At 39.1% G+C, this 17,704-nt stretch overlaps 1 protein-coding gene across 2 annotated transcripts in view; it reads left to right on the plus strand.

The window, feature by feature from the left end:
* Positions 1–17,704, plus strand: part of LOC117415437 (carbohydrate sulfotransferase 11) — a 73,988-nt gene that overhangs the window by 29,582 nt on the left and 26,702 nt on the right. For both annotated transcript variants that reach the window (XM_034025781.3, XM_034025780.3), the window contains exon 2: positions 11,630–11,715. In XM_034025781.3, the coding sequence (XP_033881672.1) occupies positions 11,630–11,715 (86 nt within the window). The remainder of the gene's footprint in view (positions 1–11,629; positions 11,716–17,704) is intronic.

Consider the following 17,704-nt stretch of genomic DNA (forward strand, 5'->3'; position numbering starts at 1 on the left):
GTCTGTGGGGAATAATAGCCATTTTCTATAGTTTTGAGGCATAAGCAATTAGGAAATAACACTTACTACCCAGGAACAAAAATGGTGTTACATAGTGTTAGCAGTCGAGTCTCGGTACAACTGCATAAAAGACGCACATTGTCACTCAGTCGGGGTTGGGTGTACAGAGAGGAGGTACGGGGAGATAGAGAGGAGACAATAACAATTGCTAAAACGTGCTGGATTAGCCAGCACAACACTTACTTGTTTGTCTGTCTGGTTTGTTTGGCCCTTGTGCCCGTTTGTTTTGTGTGTTTTGTTCAGCTCTTTTATTTTGAATTATTATTTAATAAAGAAACCGAGCACTTTCAGGTCTCGGTTTTAACCCGCAGCTGCTGTGTATTTGCGTCTTCTTCCGGGTGTGACGTCACCACTGCAGCCATCCTGCCACATGGTGACATGAGTGTGTGGGAGGCTACACAAAGGCCTTGTGGAGAGCAGCTGGTGGATGGTTAGTGGATTAACCCAAAACTCCCAGATAATCCCTGCAGATGGATTCTTACAAATAGACGCTCTGATAACGGAGTATGAAGCAGCCTTGAGTGCAGAGGTGGCTGTTGGAGAGCAAAGTGGAACCTGCTGAGAGATATGGTAGACTAATCTAACAGGTCGTCAGTAGATTCATGTGTCTTGTGATCAGTACCATCATTGATTTTCCAGGCCTTATTGAAGCAGTAAAATAAATCTGATGTTGCCCATCTGACAATACAAATATTTAATGATAAACCTCATTGATCATCATGGCCAGTGATGTTCATGGTAGAGTGGTCATTATCATACAGTACAGATGCCCTCTAAAGGTAACATGATGTTAGAATCTTGAAGCACATTTTAAAAATGTCCTCATACCCAAAAACATTAATTCGGTATAGCTGTAGATAATTACCTTGTTGTTCTCACATGTCAATTATCAAGAGAAGAAACCTCAGATTGAAGATCAGGGATTACAAGCAGATTGATATCCATTCCTCTGTTAAGAGGCCCTGGCCCATTCTGTTGTGGCACATGGGTTGGGGTTGTTATGCTAACCGGTGAACCATTTTCAAAGCCAAAAAGCGTGGGGGTGTAAAATTCTTTTATTTGGTTTGAAACAGATCTATTATAATATGACTGAAGACATAATCAAAGTGCTGAGTTTAAAAAAGAAGTCTTTGTTACCATTTTATGGCTCACAGCTATTATAATGTCATCTTCTTAAAGCAACACTATTCTGAGTTTTCAGAAACTAGTAGGAAAATCGGTTTTATTTTTTTGTGCCAATAAAACACGGAAAATTATAATGTATTTTTAAAAAAACACCACTCATGTAGTCATACTCTGGGGGTTTCTGCATTAAACATTGTATGCAAATACAGTACTGCAGAGTTATAATTCTTGAAAAAAGTTACACAGATATACATGGTTTACCCGCGTGGGATCTGTTTCCAGTAGTTCAGTTTGCAATGGGACCTGGATTTTCTTTCCTCCATCCTACTAGGTGGACATCTACACATCTACACAGCAAGTTCACCTTATATACTTATGTATGATAGATGTGTGTAATAATGAATATTAGAAACCTGAAATTTAGTGTATTTAAGTGGTGTTTATTTTTATCCAGAAAGTAACCGATTTTGATCAATAATAATAAAAATCTGAAAAATACCACCGGACCAAAAAAAGACGATTCAAGCTGTAATCATATTCTGCGTATACAGAGTGATCCGGCACTAGTTGTAGTAGACCCTAAACTTTCACAATACCTCCCTGATTTAATTAGTATATTTCATTATCTTGCTTTAATATTCTTTTCACAGGCACTGCATTTTCCACAGGCTGCTGCACAGGGAGTAGTACTGCATTCAGTTCATTACCTTTTATAAATGCTAAATTGATTACTGTATGAAACCCTCATCATTGGCTGTGGTTTCAGTATCTTCAGTCACCAATGTCCTTCCTTCACCCTTCACAAATGGCTGATTTATCAATCTGTACTGGTGTGTAGAAAAGCACAGGACTTGAGGCACATTAGTTTGTGTCAGTCTTTCACTTCTGTGCTACAGGGACTAAATACAGTGTACCAGCTCCTAGTCTAGCTGACCCCCCTCAGTTGTAGACAAATCTGAGCAGCAATAGCAGTGAACAGCATGGAAATAGGGAATAATTATCTTGTAAGTTTTCTTAGTAAGCCGCAGAATCGCCTCGTGGCCTCATAGCTCCTGCAGATACAGGAGACAACCCCATTGAGAGCTGTGCTGGTGAGCTGTTGTATGAAAGGCAAGCAGTGGGAGACCAAAGAGCAAGGGAGAAGGTATTTTGTGAGACGCTTAATAATAATCAGAGTGTGTAGCACCCTGGCTTCTCTGGTTTTAACAATATGACAAAACTGACTCGGCCGCTGAAACTAATTTCCGCTTACCTGGGCTCTGCAGGATAGGGGGCAATCAGGCTTCTGAGAGGTTCTGCTTCAATTACTGTTAGCTTTGGAAGCTAATTGTTAGAGATGATCTCGTAATGAAGAACAATGCAAGCCCGTGTTGGTAGAAGACTGCATGGCATTCTAATTAAGCTGATAACTATGCCATGCTCTTGAAGGCTTTTTTTTTCTTCTTTTTTTCTTAATAAGGCATTGATCTCAGGAAGGAGGTATCCCACTGATTTCTACTTTCAATTATTTTGGTACATTTTCCTGCCTGTTGGCCCCAATAGGTGCTCACACTGTAAGTACTGTACACTGTCTGTGACCGAACTGAGGCACTGTACAGATATGCAAGTTGATTACCTGTTTATTCTACTTTCCCATTCCAACATTTAATTGAAGGGTAGGGTGGTTGCCCGTAGTCCACGTTGACTCTTCCAAATTGGAACACATGAGAAGATTTTAACAGACTATGGGCCTCATTTACAAAAGGGCACTAAGCATTATGGTGCACCATAATTGCAATTAGTGTGCACGTTAATGATTTCCGTATTTACTACTGCAATTTTATGGCACACACTGATTTTATTGTGCCATACTATGGTAATCAGAATGAATATGTGACTTGTATGGTAATGCCTGATTATGTATTTAAATGAGGCACCCCCCTCTGAATAATGAGATGAGCTTTATTCACACTGTATTTACTAAAGGGCGATAATCGTAGTGTGCTCCTTAAAGTGAGCGATAATTAGTTAGTTTGGAAACCAGGCTTTAACCACTGATAGGCGAACTATTTAAACCTATTTTTCTGGGCTGAAATCTATCTGGCATCATGGAGGCATTACTTATATTAAAGTTTTCATATAGAGCAGTGAAAATTCCCTTTAATTAACAGGTTATAGGGGCTGAACACAGTAGGGATTCAAGGAAATGCATGCACATGGATTAGGGAGTGGTTAACATGTAGAAAACAGAAGTTACTGATTAGAGGAGAAACCTCAAAATGGAGTGAGCTACCCAGTGGAGTACCACAGGGATCAGCATTAGGTCCACTGCTCTTTCTAATCTACATTAATGACTTAGATTCTGATATAGTAAGCAAACATGTTAAATTTGCAGATGACACAAAAATAGGATGAGTGGCAAACACAATGTTGCAGCAGCAAGGGTCATTCAAAATGATCTAGACAGCATTCAGAACTGGGCAAACACATGACAAATGACATTTAATATGGAAAAGTGTAAGGGTCTGAACGCAGGCAATAAAAATGTCCACTATAAATACCATATGGGAGATACTGAAATTGAAGAAGGAATCTATGCAAAATATCTAGGAGTTTATGTTGACTCAGAAATGTCTTCATCTAGACAACGTGGGAAGCTATAAAAAAGGCCAACAGTGGGGGCTCCCGAGTGGCACATCCGGTAAAGGCACTCCACGTGGAGTGCAGGATGTGCCTTATAGCCTGGACGTCATCTGTTCGAGTCCAGGCTATTCCACTGCCGACCGTGGCGGAGCACAGTTGGCCGAGCGTCGCTCACCGCGCACCAGCGACCCCTGTAGTCTGGCCGGGTGCCTGCAAGCTTGCCTGTAAGCTGCCCAGAGCTGCTTTGTCCTCCAAAGCTGTAGCTCAGAGGTGGCTGCATTGTGGGTCTGCAGTGTGAAAAGAAGAGGTCGGCTGACAGCACATGCTTTGGAGGACAGCGTGTGTTCGTCTTCGCCGCTTCTGAGTCAGCGTGGGGGTGGTAGTGGTGAGCTGAGCCTAAAAATAATTGGCTATTCTAAAATGGGAGAAAATGATAAGAAAACAATTGGCAACTACTAATTCTAAAAAAAAGAAAAAAAGAAAAAGGCCAACAAAGTGCTCGGATATATAGTAAAAAGTGTTGAATTTAAATCAAGGGAAGTAATGTTAAAACTTTACAATGCATTAGTAAGACCTCATCTAGAATATTGTGTTCAGTTCTGGTCACCTCGCTACAAAAAGGATATTGCTGCTTTAGAAAGAGTGCAAAGAAGAGCGACCAGAATTATTCCGGGTTTAAAAGGCATGTCATACGCAGACAGGCTAAAAGAATTGAATCTATTCAGTCTTGAACAAAGAAGACTACGCGGCGATATGATTCAAGCATTCAAAATTCTAAAAGGTATAGACAATGGCGGTGTTTACATGCACAGGTCATGACAGTTTTCCTCACAACGTGTTTGCCGTACTTTTCAGGAAATGCGTTGCTATGCAGTTCTGATTTAGGAAAAAAAATCAGCCGTACCAATGCAGATTACTCAATTCATAGTCATTTAGGGGAGGGGATATTTAAATGTCCGTGTCTGCTTACTAAGTAGGAAAAGAACGACTCTGAATATCGTGAGGAGAGCTTCATGTGTTGCCATGAAGATAAAAACATTTAACAAGAGAAATGAATTCACGTGTTGCCGCGCACATTCTGAATTACGCCGCGCATTAGCTACTTGTTTGTCTGGTTACCTTTCCAACACACACACACAAAATTATATAAAATATAATTTCTACTAAGTACAAGTTTTACTACTTAGAATTTATATTTGTGTGTGTGTGTGTGTATGTGTGTATGTGTTTGTGGAACATCTAAAAGTTACATTTCATTGACATTAGAACTGCCATTTACAATACAAGTTTTTATTTTGAATATAACCTAAAATATTCTATTTTTTTATATACAAGCCTGTTGTTATCTCTGCAGGACCTAGCAGCCATCAATTCCTCCGATTTGTACAAGAAATGCACCGGGGAAAATATCAGTAGGAGAGATTTCATCTTGAAGCTAGCCACAACTCTTCAGCAGAAGCATTTCGATCAGAAAACTGCAAAGCTGCAGGCAGAAGCAGCTCAACCTGGATTCTGTGCTGCGAGTGACACACACGCAAGAGAAATCATATGTTACTTTCGTTTTAGATTAAAAACGACTTTTGTTTTTACAGTTTTGTATGTACATAAACCTGTTTACACATTAGTGTCTTTTATTTATTGAAGAAAATAAACCCTTTCATGTTTGATTGTTCATTTAAATACGGCGTTTCGGCAGTGCAGATGTTTGATATAATGTGCTTGAATAAAACTTTTGAGTTGTATCTGATAGTTTGTCTTTCATTTTAATATTGTTTAAAATGTACAGTGATAATCACTGCCGTAGGAGGTTGTAGGTATGAGTATAACCGCGGTGGTTCCAGTGTTAAAGTAGTCCATAAATGTACATTTTGTGTGTGTGTGTGTTTTGTACAGCCTTTCTGCTGGAGATTACATGAGATTAAGTCAGAAGAACTGGATCTTGACTGTTGAAATCTTGTGAGCCACAAGCATGATTCCTGTTCTGGTTTACATGGGTTTTTACAGCTATTTTTATCGTGAGCAAGTGATTGACCCTGCCCTTAAAGTCACGCTGCCAAAAGGACGTCCTTTTGCTGTTTCACGATGTATTCACGTTACAACGTCACACAGTCATGACTGTAGAGTCGATTTTCATGTGCATGTAAACCCAGCCAATGTCGACCCAAGGGACTTTTTCGACCTGAAAAAAGAAACAAGGAGCAGGGGTCACAAATGGAGATTAGATAAAGGGGCATTCAGAACAGAAATAGGGCGCACTTTTTTACACAGAGAATTGTGGGAGTCTGGAACCAAATCCCCAGTAATGTTATTGACCCTGACACCCTGGGATCCTTCAAGACGTAGTTTGATGAGATTCTGGGATCAATAAGCTACTAACAACCAAACAAGCAAAATGGGCAGAATGGCCTTTTCTCGTTTGTAACCTTTCTTATGTTCTTATGATTAGGTCCAAGATAAATGGATTGCAGTATTGAAAACCTGCTTCTATGAAGATGTAATCCATCAAATGGGTTGCTCATTTCTTAATTCCTGGCAGCGTTAATATTGTATTACTGAATGTCAGGAAAAAATCATGCTGTTTGTTCTCATTAGTTCAGTAATGGCTTGGTTGATTAGGGGTGCTAATGTGGAAATCAATAAACCTAAACACTAATTGTAAGTAATTTAAACATCAATTTTTTTCTGTTTAATGAGCCGGTTATTATTGATGACCACCTTTTTTTAACTCTTGTCTTTGTCTTTGTCTTCGTGGGATAGGCAGATTCTAAATACAATTCACAGTTAAAAATATTGTGGAAACAAATTTGTATTATGGCATGTCTGCAGAGAATTATTATGCTTCATAGCCCAGTAAGCAAACAAATCGTGCCTTTACCACTTCATTACCACACAGTTTTTTCTTGTTGTTTTTGGATCAATGTTTTGCTGGAGTGGAGGCTGAATTTATCTGTCCTTTGAAAACTGTGACAACTAAGGAATGGATGCAGGGCCTAAAATAACCTGCCCCAGACAGGCTCATGCATCAAATGTGACATGATGATTTCTGTTTTGATATAAACAAAAACAAAAAATCTGGGACCTTTTAAGCAGGAATCTGGGTTAAAATATGTAATTCCTGCCATCCTTTATTTGTGGGTTTCATCGGTATCCTTGACTTTGTCTATGATTAAATGGAAGCATTGATTCTACCTCCTTTGTGGACCTTCCTTTCATACCTCGGCTACATATTCTTTGTGAGCTTGTGTTTCAGTGATACCCTTAGTTTCATTGGTAACTCATTGTTTGTAAAACCTTAGCTGAACATTTACCTTTATATAGGGTTACCTTGATCTTTGTTGTGAAACCTTGTTCAATAAGAACTCTAGATTCATGTTGTTTGTGGGCATCAAAGATTCCAGTTTTGAGGGGATTAATGATCCAGTACTGTAATTGCATAGTGCTCCCACACTTGCTTGTATTGTGATTTACAGGTACAATATGTGGAGTTGTGTGAAGGTAGCTACTCAAAACAAGCACAATAACAATTTTGTTCTGTTCTGTAATTATGATTAGGAGGCTGTGTGGTCCAGTGGTTAAAGGAAAGGGCTTATAACAAGAAGGAGCCTGGTTCAAATCCCGGCTAAGTCACTGAGTGACCCTGAGCAAGTCACTTAACCTTGTGCTCTGTCTTTCGGGTGAGATGTTGTTTTTAGTGACTTTGCAGCTGATGCATAGTTCACACACGCTACTCTGTAAGTTGTCTTGGATAAAAGCATCTGTTAAATAAACAAATAATAATAATAATAACACATGACAATTATCATCCGTACACTGCTTACAAGGCTATGATTACTGTTTTGAAGCTTGTCTAACCCCAGCACTGTAGCTCGAATATTCTGATTGTGATAAGGTTATTAACAGTGAGGTGCTGGTAGGCACGATTTCTAACCGCTCTTAGTATCTGTTATGTCTGCTTGTGCAAAAGCATGAATAATAAAGCTGGGTAAAACAGGACGAAATAAATAGTCACAGTTCAGCCTTCCCACCTAGATACCTATGGCTATATAGAGAGTCAGCTTGCATTTATGCATATATATATATATATATATATATATATATATATATATATATATGTATATATATATATATATATATATGTATATATATATGTGTGTATATATATATATATATATATATATATATATATATATATATATATGTGTGTATATATATATATATATATATATATATATATATATATATGTGTATATATATATATATATATATATATATATATATATATATATATATATATAAAGATTTCCATTACACGAGAGTAGATGTTAAAACTTCATGCTGATTTGAACTCGGCTCTCGCCAAGATAAGCACCAACTAAGACGTAGCTTTACAGTAAACTAATGTGATCCATATGTGTCTCCATCCATTTACGTTTCCTTCCATATGATGATGTAGATATCCTTCTGTCTGGTGTTAATGGCTGAAGTGTAATGCTGGCTCCAGGGATCATCTTATTTTGCCTCCCTGGCGCATCAGCACACACAACGGCTGCGATGCTGGCTCCGGGGATCAACCACAGTGCGGCCTCCCCAGCGCATCAGCATGACAACCGTCTGGATTGAGCTAAGTAGAGTACATCTCTGGGGTTTTCAAGTGGGCACCTTCCATCCTCAGTGTTTCGTCGACTAGCCCACGACACCTCAAGAGGGCTCGACGGTGATTCTGGCGTCCCAGCATCACCCCCCTCCGTCCCCCACTCAACTCAGCCCAGCTTACTTACCTGTATATCAGCGTTTCTTTCTTTCTATTGTGCTTGAGATCCCCAGCCAGAATCTTTCCGTCTCAACCACAGCCAGTTGCTGCTCCTCTCTGCTGCTTCAGATAAGTTCTTCACTGTGCGACACAACTCTTGGCCACTGAATCCGACGTCTCTGAGAAACCAAGTTGTAGAGTGTGCCACAAATCCTCGACAACCCACTTCCACTGGGTAAACCCGAACTCTCAATCCTCGCTGTTCCGCTTCAGTGGCTAGTTGAGCATACCGCAGTTTCTTCCTCTCATACGCCTCATCTACAGCATCCTCCCATGGCACTGTTAACTCTACCAGGTGAACAAGGCGTGCTGATCCAGACCACAAGACAATATCTGGTCGAAGGTTAGTGGTGGCAATCTCAGGTGGAAAAATAAGCCGTTGACCAACATCTGCCAGCATTTTCCAGTCTCTAGCAGCTTCCAGTTGTCCTGAGCGAGGATTGGTTTTAACACCTTTTCTTGGTGGTTGCTCTCCTGGACGGAGGAATGTTGTCTTTTGTGTGTAATGTTTTGATGGAACAGGTGACAACTTATTGGTCATGTTACGCTTGTCTTCCAATGCTAAGGCCAAACATCGCAGCACCTGGTCATGGCGCCAAGTAAACCGTCCTTGGCTAAGAGCCACCTTACATCCTGTCAAAATGTGCCTTAATGTTGCAGGTGATGAACACAAAGGACATGAGGGATCCTCTCCTACCCAGAGGTTTAGGTTCTGTGGTGATGTTAGAACATCATATGTTGACCTGATGAGGAAACTGATCCTGCTCTGTTCCATTGACCATAGGTCTTGCCAGCCAATCTTGCGTTGTTCCACACTCTCCCATCTCATCCATTCTCCCTGCTTGGCCTGGGAAATGGCCAATATATATATATATATATTACTGTGGCAAAGTGGCTTGCACTGCGCAGGTGTAGTGGTGATGTGGTGCTCAGGAAGGATAGACACAAAACATTCACAATGAAAACAGCTCTTTATTTGGCTGGGTTGCATGTCGGCAACTCTTAAATAATAGTAACAGGCTCTACACAACAATGTGTATTGCACCGTTATTCAAACAGGGGTTCAGTCCTAAAATAATAAGACACGATACAAACACACACATACACAGTCACAAGACCAGAACGAGTGCTCTAAGTGCAGGTGGTGAATTATAGTGATGGTGTATAGTGAAGAAATGCAGTCCAGGTTGCACGCTGGCTTCTCGCTACAGCTCCCGGATACTTTAGTCGTCTAGCAATGACAAACAAAACAATTACTTGGTTTGACAAAACAAAACACTCACAGTTAGTTCACTGGTGTTCCTTGTAGGTCTACTCGTAACCATTACACAAGGAACAGATTGCTTGACCACATCCCCTGATATACCTTCAGTCCCGCCCCTTTTGGTAGCGAGTGCAATCACGTCTCCTCCAATCCATGACTGACACATCGCCTACCGTATTAGGGCAATGGCTTCTGGTATTGTGACTCTGCTCCCTTCCTAGATGGCCGACTTCCAACTGTCACTGGAATGAACTGTCAAACCATCCAGGCCGGGGCATGCTGTTTCTGTTACACAGCGCCCTCACAGGGAGGGAGGGAGATTGTTAACTCGGATTAATTCGCTCTCTGTCACAATTACACATACCACTTTGTAGTTTTCCATATACTAACAAAAAATTTAAATGTGGCATTTCAAAATCTAACATGAAAAAATTGTAGGTGATGCAAAAGTTTTGGCCATAGCTGTAGAATCTTGGGACAAAATGGCTTAGACGTGTTACATTTTGAAATATTTATCACACGTCAAAGCCTTGTTTACCTTTCCTGTTGCTGGTGCTAATGTAAGGCAGTGGTGAAGGAGCCAGTGTGATTGTGTTCTCTGACATGTGTCAATACAAAAGCACCTAAGACTAAAGGTTTGATTTAATTGGTATATTTGACAAAATTGCAGCAGATTTTATTTACCTTTGTTATTTTTGGATCATTTTATATATTTCAATTTTCCAAAAATGGCTTCATTACTTTTCCGGAATATTTAACTGTAATTCTATGTACCTGGATACTGTTCAAACCTTGTGTTCTTGTTCTTGTTTTAGTCTACAGAAGTACTGTAAGTAAGTAATTTCAGACATTTTTACAGTATTACTGTATCCTTGTGAAAAACTGTTTCATAGATTCCAATAAGTTTATTTATTTTCAAGAAAACACATCCTAAATTTAACACGTTAAATGTATTGATCTTCAGCTTTTTTCAAAAATACTTACTTTCCCTTACTAAGGCCATTTAAATTCTGTTCTTCACATCGTATCCCCCAAATCTTCAAAATAATCTTTATTTTACAAAATCGTGTCTACTCTAAAGAAGACTAGTTCTTTAACATTGTTTGCATTTACTGTTACCGGCACTCTTTTAGTGAGTTATAAGGCAAGCTATTGTAGCGTTTCTCTAAGACACCCTTTGATTCAGACTTTGGCACTATAAATCCTAAACCATCTCAGTAACTACATAAATCAGTACATGAACAGTGCGCTAGGATTAAAGCTGATTCTTTTTTTACATAGTTTAAGCAATGTCCAGGAAAGGGAGACCTTTAGCCTCATCAGGTTTAAAAAGAAAGGACCTAAATCTCATAAACTATACGAAAGCCCACACTTTTTCGGCTATTTGAGCAAGAGGATTTCCATTGCTCAGGAATGACACATTTAACGAGGTTGTAAATATTCAGGAAATAAAAATGTGAAAATATGGTCGTACACGAGTTGACAACAGAGGCCTCACCACACCAAACGACCATCTGCGTTCAAGTGTGTTCAGGGCTTCACAGGAGGGCTAATCATACTATGGGGGTGTAATATAAAACTGATGGTCTCCTGCTGTCATCAGGTTTTTAAATGACAATTGAGCCAACAGTAAAATCAATCCATTTTAAATTAGAAACCCATATCTGTCATGTTTGCGGATTAATGACAGCCAATGACCTCTGTTAATGATTATTTTAATTGTTTTTCCCCCCTTTTCCCTCTTTCAGTAATCCATAGGAATCCATTTGCATCTGACGCCTGTTGTAGGAAAGGCTCACGGAATGCCCTGCAGGAGCTGTACAATCCCACCCAGGTAGGAGTTCAATTCACACTTCATCCTGTGTTGATCTATGACTACAACAAAAAACCTAGAATTTGCCACAGAAAGAAAAAAGCCTACTGTAAAAAAAAACGTGTAAGCCCTGTGTGACAGGGCAGGGGCCCTGCAGAAGCAAAATGTGTGTTTTGTGGCTACCTTTGCACAGCCAAATGTTAATTAAAAGTTTAATTATATCTAGGGCTTCTGCTTTTCAGGTTTTATTAATTGTATTTTTCTGTGCTTATTTTTGAGCTATTTTCGAGTTTTATATGAAATTAGTGTTTTCGGTTACTTGAGCGTTTGTTTTTTTTTGTTTTGTTTTGTGTGTGTGTGTGTCAAAATATGTATAGTAACTCGACAGTACTTGCACACTTAAGTTGTACCTTCTTTCCTTTGCTGTCTTTCACAACGAAATCCCTATGGTCACGGGCATTCTTCTGGGGTTTTTGTGTGTAGGCATTTAATAGGCAATAATTATAATCCTCTTGGCTAATAATTTACAGCTATATCCCTTGGTATACATATTAGAAACCTTTTTCCTAAAGCCACTGTTGCTTTAATAATGAGCAGACAACTTTGTTGCATGGTGACAAAATTAGGAGCATTAGATTATGAGAGAATGGAGGGGGGAAAAGTAATGTGGTAAGTCTGGGTCACATGATGTCCTTACTCCTACTTGTCCTGTCAGCTATGGAGACATTTTATTATTTTAATTAGAAATATTTGTAGTTTTCTGACATGGCAGCAGTCAACTATGAAAAACTAAAAGATACAATTACCCATGTGTCGAAAGGTCTGACTTTGTGTAGAAAGACGACTTTATCACTGTTTTGTGACCAATGCTAGCCTCAGGAGAAATCATTTCAATGCCATGCATCTGATTTCTCCATCGCTTTATCAAACACATTCTAGCTTTTAAGGTTTCAGTAGCCATGCTAAATAATACAATACAATATAGATTGTATTGCTGAAATGCCATCACTTAAAACCTTTAGATGACAAACATGTAAGGCCCTTTACAGTATAGTATGGATTGCCAGTGAGAGTTGGGATTGCATGGCATTGATTTATGTACCAGTATTTTAACAGACAGTGACACATTTTGAGTCATCAAGTATTATTCCTACGTATCCCATTTACAACAGGTCTAACCAGGGTGGTCATATACGTTTGCTGAGTATCCATGCCACATGTCTTTATTTAATTTATAATTCAACTGTAACTTAATTGATTTGATATTCACATTTATTACACATGAGCCTTTTAAAATGCATAAATACTTGTGATAAAATATCCTAAAATTAATAATTTTATTAATATCCTATTATCTATTCATTGAAAATAGACGACCCAGATCTTTTCATTTCTCTATGTATGTTTGTAGTAATTTATATTAACAACTAGGGAAACTGTGTTTAATTAGTGCTGCACTGTGTGGCTTTGCAGAGGGGTAGCTTGAAGGGCTGAGGGAGATGAATAATTGCAGTGTACTTACACCCCTGTAGCTTTTTTTTATTATAAATAAAAAATAGGCTCAGCTGTTTCAGTGTATTCATTTTTTAGGGTCCTGCTTTCCTTCTGGTTTTAGCAAAACAAGTGGATAGAATCCAACTTGTTCAACCGAATTCTGCTCTAGTCACACGGACTATATTGTGATTGATGACTTACGATGTATTAAGTTTTTGCTTTGCACTGTCATGTAAAATATGTGTTATGGATTCCTGGAATTGATGCAAGTGGCTGCTTAGTAAGCTCCAGTCATGCCTTTAACTCACCTGCTTGATATTACCTACCTACTACCACTTTTTGCATGTACTGTCATCCTAAGCCCCAGCTGTATGAATGGGCAAAAGGACACATATCTGGTGTGTAGGACATGTTCGTCTCTCTCAAGAACAGGTTGAAGAGAACCACCCTCTCCTTAATGTCAGGTATGACGACACCTTAGCCATCATTTGCTCCAGGGAAGCACACCACTTTGTACCCGATACCCCAGGCAAGATGAAGGTCTCATTTACCAGTCAAAGTATGGAATTCCGGGGGGGGCAGTGTTGAAAGGCGCAGTTGTCCAGGAGGGTCCAGCTCAGCTGCGTCTACAAGCTGGTGACTGGGTGAAGGTGTTGTATGACAATAAAATGTTCCCTTGCGAAGTTGAGAACATCTCTGATGATGGAGCACAAATGAAGGTTATGCAAAGTGACCCTTCCCTGTTCTATGAATGGAAGGACATTGTGAAGAAAATCTCGCTCCCTGTTCCAGTTCACGCCCGCAATAATTTTAAATTTGATGATTACTTTGTGAAGTGTGGTCTCTATCACAGTTGTTAACCAACCACATTTTGGCTACAACTTTTAAAATGTTTAAGATCCTTTCCTTTTTGTGTAGTTATATTCTTGTCTTAAGAACTGAGGTTTTTAGTTTGATTCCAGTAGGAGTAGATGTGAAATTCTAGTGACGCCAGAAGTTGTTAACCCCTCAAGTTCCTTAAGTTTTCCATGGTAATCTATTTGTGTTTTCTATCAGTTTGTAGTTTTTAAAAACACACCTAATTGAGGTTTTGGTAGTTCCAAATGTGTAACTGTAACAAAGAAATCTAAGTTCCACATGCAAGTTCATAACCCCTCAGCTCCAAACTAATGCCACTAGAAGCACACCCTGTCACTTTTTACTCTCAATCTAACCCCAGACAATGCAAAATTGAAGAATAACACCAGTTCAGTTATACTATGTGGTACTTTAGCCTCACTAAAGTGCCCATAAGCAATGCTTGAATGCATGACAAATGCAACTTCAAAAATCGGCCAAAAATCCGCAGGTACAAAAATATTTTGCTTGATTCTTGTAGATCTCAAAATCCAGAAATTCAAATTTTAGAGGGGGTTAATGACCAGTCGGGGGACTTGAAACCAAAAGTGTTTCACAAAATTTGGAAGAGTGGTCCCTAAGGTTCCTACAGCAATACTACCATTTTAGGATCCACATCCCTACAAGGTAAAGGGTTGGGCTGAAGCTTGTCACTTACACCTCGTCTGGCAACTTGCCAAAAGTGAGTTAGGTGCTCCTGGTATTTTTTTCTCGAAAACCCTATTCATTACGAGTTGAACGAGGTGCTGCACAACATGACAGTGAATTTTTCCTAGCAAAATCTGAGACGGCGGGCAACGGCTCTGGTTGAGTTGGTATGGAATGACCCGTACAGGCTCTGTGCTGTTGTATGCATAACCCAGACCAACTCCATTTTCCAACAGCTCAGCATGATGGTGTTTTAGAGACATACTAACTGCAAGCACCTACCCTGTGAGGTGTACAAGCCAGGGGCAAGGCACTGATCAATCAATCACTTGATACAATTGATTAAAGACAGATACAGATATGGTTCCTGAATATAATCAGAGTGCATGTACACATGGGAATAGACATCGAGAGGAAGAATGCTACGGTACACAGCTTGTTTAAGGTAATCAGGTAGCACATGTTTGAAAAGCTGGTCATCAGGAAGGAGCTCTGATAAAGGCCTACATTTTTGGGGGAAAAAAGGGTATTCACAGGTTAATCTCATCGTAGGTTGGGCAGTAGTCCATCTGACTGCTTATTATAACTGCAGGCTAACTGTCCAGCACTCACCATGGGATCAGTAAAAAGTAATTTGTCATTCAATTAAGACATTTTTCATTGAGCTTCTCTATGGGACAATGTAGCTCTTGGAAGGGTTCCAACATATTCATACATGAGTTACAGCCCTACAGATTTAAATGCAGCTACCCTCTCTCCGTTACTCCCTCCTTTTCACCGCTCAGGAGCAAGTCTCAGCTGAAGCCCAGTCCACAATCAGTTCATTCTTTCTACTCAACTTGGTATTTATGGCCTATTTAATCACATACTGTATTGTTGGACCCCACAGTTTAATAAGGGTTAATAAGGGCACCTACTGGAGGAACTGAGCCGGGAGCTGCTTCTGTGAGCTCACCCTGAGGCTGTCAATCTCTCCCCCTGGGTCACACACAATGTGCCGCCTTAATTGGTGCAGGTCATGTGCAGTTTTATTTTTGTTTAGTCTTTTTAAACCCCTGGTGGTCATTTGCATAGTTTTTTTTTTCCTGAAGAGTAAAAAAAAAACTGTTGACATCACAAAACTAGACAAACAACTTAAGAATTTAACAACTTAAGAGTCCTTCCTAGTTTGTAACGTCAATAGGTGTCATTCTCTTATTTTTAGGTAAGACTGACATTTCCACAACACAAAAATGTCTTTGTAAGGTCTCTGTTTATTATTAAATGTGTAAGTGATACACTTGGGTAATATAACGTGTATATTGGAGTAAGCACTCAAAATACCACCATTATATAACTGTGACTCTTTACACAATTCTGTTCATTGTACTGTATCCCCTGTAGCAGCTTTTCATTCAAGTACCAAGTAACTACAATGTGTTACTTTGGTTACCATAATGGGAACAGTAGGAGAACATGGAGTTAATGTTTTGATTGGAGATCCAGCTGAGTTTGTGGCTGGCTAGATTGTCCATAAGTGGAGAGACTGTAGTTTCTCTTTCATAATTGTTCCTATAGATTTTAAATATAGTTAATTCAAAGGGTGGCAAACACTTCTTTTAGGGAATAAATACCTAACGATTCCTCATTTTAAACTGAGACTGGTCTTTAAAAGAACAACAAAAAAGGCATAATCTTCTGTGTTGATATGCTGGTAAATATAAATGAATACTTTTGATGAAACGCTCTTGCTTAAGCACACGCCCTGTTGTTTTTTTGGAAAAGCACTGCACCTATACTAAAATGAAAAATTGCTATTCTGGAAAGAGGAATCGCATGAGATAATATAATGAGCATTCTCTAGAGCAGTGGTTCTCAACCCTCGTTCTGGGGATCCCTGTGTCTGCTGGTTTTCATTCCAACTGAGCTCTCAATTACTTAACTAGACCCTTAATTGAAATAATAGTTAGCTTAATTAGGCCTTTTTAATTGTTTTCAGCTCTTAAACAGTTGGAGATTTCAACTTAACTATAACATTTTATAAGCAACTTGAACTCTGCAACTTTGTTAGGAGCTGATAACAATTAAAAAGGCCTAATTAAGCTAATTATTAGTTCAATTAAGGGTTTAGTTAAATAATTGAGAGCTCAATTGGAATGAAAACCAGAAGACACATGGGATCCCCAGGACTGGGGTTGAGAACCACTGCTCTAGAGGATACAAAATGTAATTTTATTTTGCTTTGTAACAGAATCCAGCCTTTTAATGTGAGTGATAAACCGAATAACAGCTTGTGAATGGTATATTTAGGAAGCAGGCAGCGTAATGAATGCCAGTTTGCGACTGCAGTGTCTGCATGTTAAGTGAGGGTTAGTTACACACCAGGGGGTGTAACTAACACCCCCTGGTGTGTATCTATTTTAATAATCTACATATACAGCAGTGGATCTAAATAACACCACCCTTTAACTCTTATAAATCTCCCTGGTGTTTTACCCTAGAGGGGATTCACTGTCCCTCATGGAGTATTTAACCCACCAGATTCCCAGAAGTCTGTCTTTTCAGATTTATTTTTTTAATTCTCTGAATAGCAACAGATGATTTTTGTTCAATTAAAAAAATAATGAGGTAGCCTGCAAGAGTTTCATATTTTAAAACAAGTATTTTTCTCCTGCTCTTCATAGAAGTTCAGTGTGTTACAAAGACATTGAACTTGACGATCCTTTACTGCTACATTACCCCTTAACTCTCCAGAGGTCAAATTAATGTGGAAACTGCAATAAAAAGTAGACCGCAGAATGAACTACTAGTTTGTCATTCAGTGCTATTATTACACACATTGTCAAACTTTTTAATACAAAATTCCCTTTTTTTGTATCAACTTACATATTTATATTATTTATTCATGTTTTACATCCCTACCATTTTAGTCCCAGTCCTGAACTAAGCAACAAAATGCATCATCTTACACTTTAGAATTGCAACTTAAGCA

The sequence above is a fragment of the Acipenser ruthenus genome, chromosome 7, assembly GCF_902713425.1.
Source record: "Acipenser ruthenus chromosome 7, fAciRut3.2 maternal haplotype, whole genome shotgun sequence".
Taxonomy (NCBI): Eukaryota; Metazoa; Chordata; class Actinopteri; order Acipenseriformes; family Acipenseridae; genus Acipenser; species Acipenser ruthenus.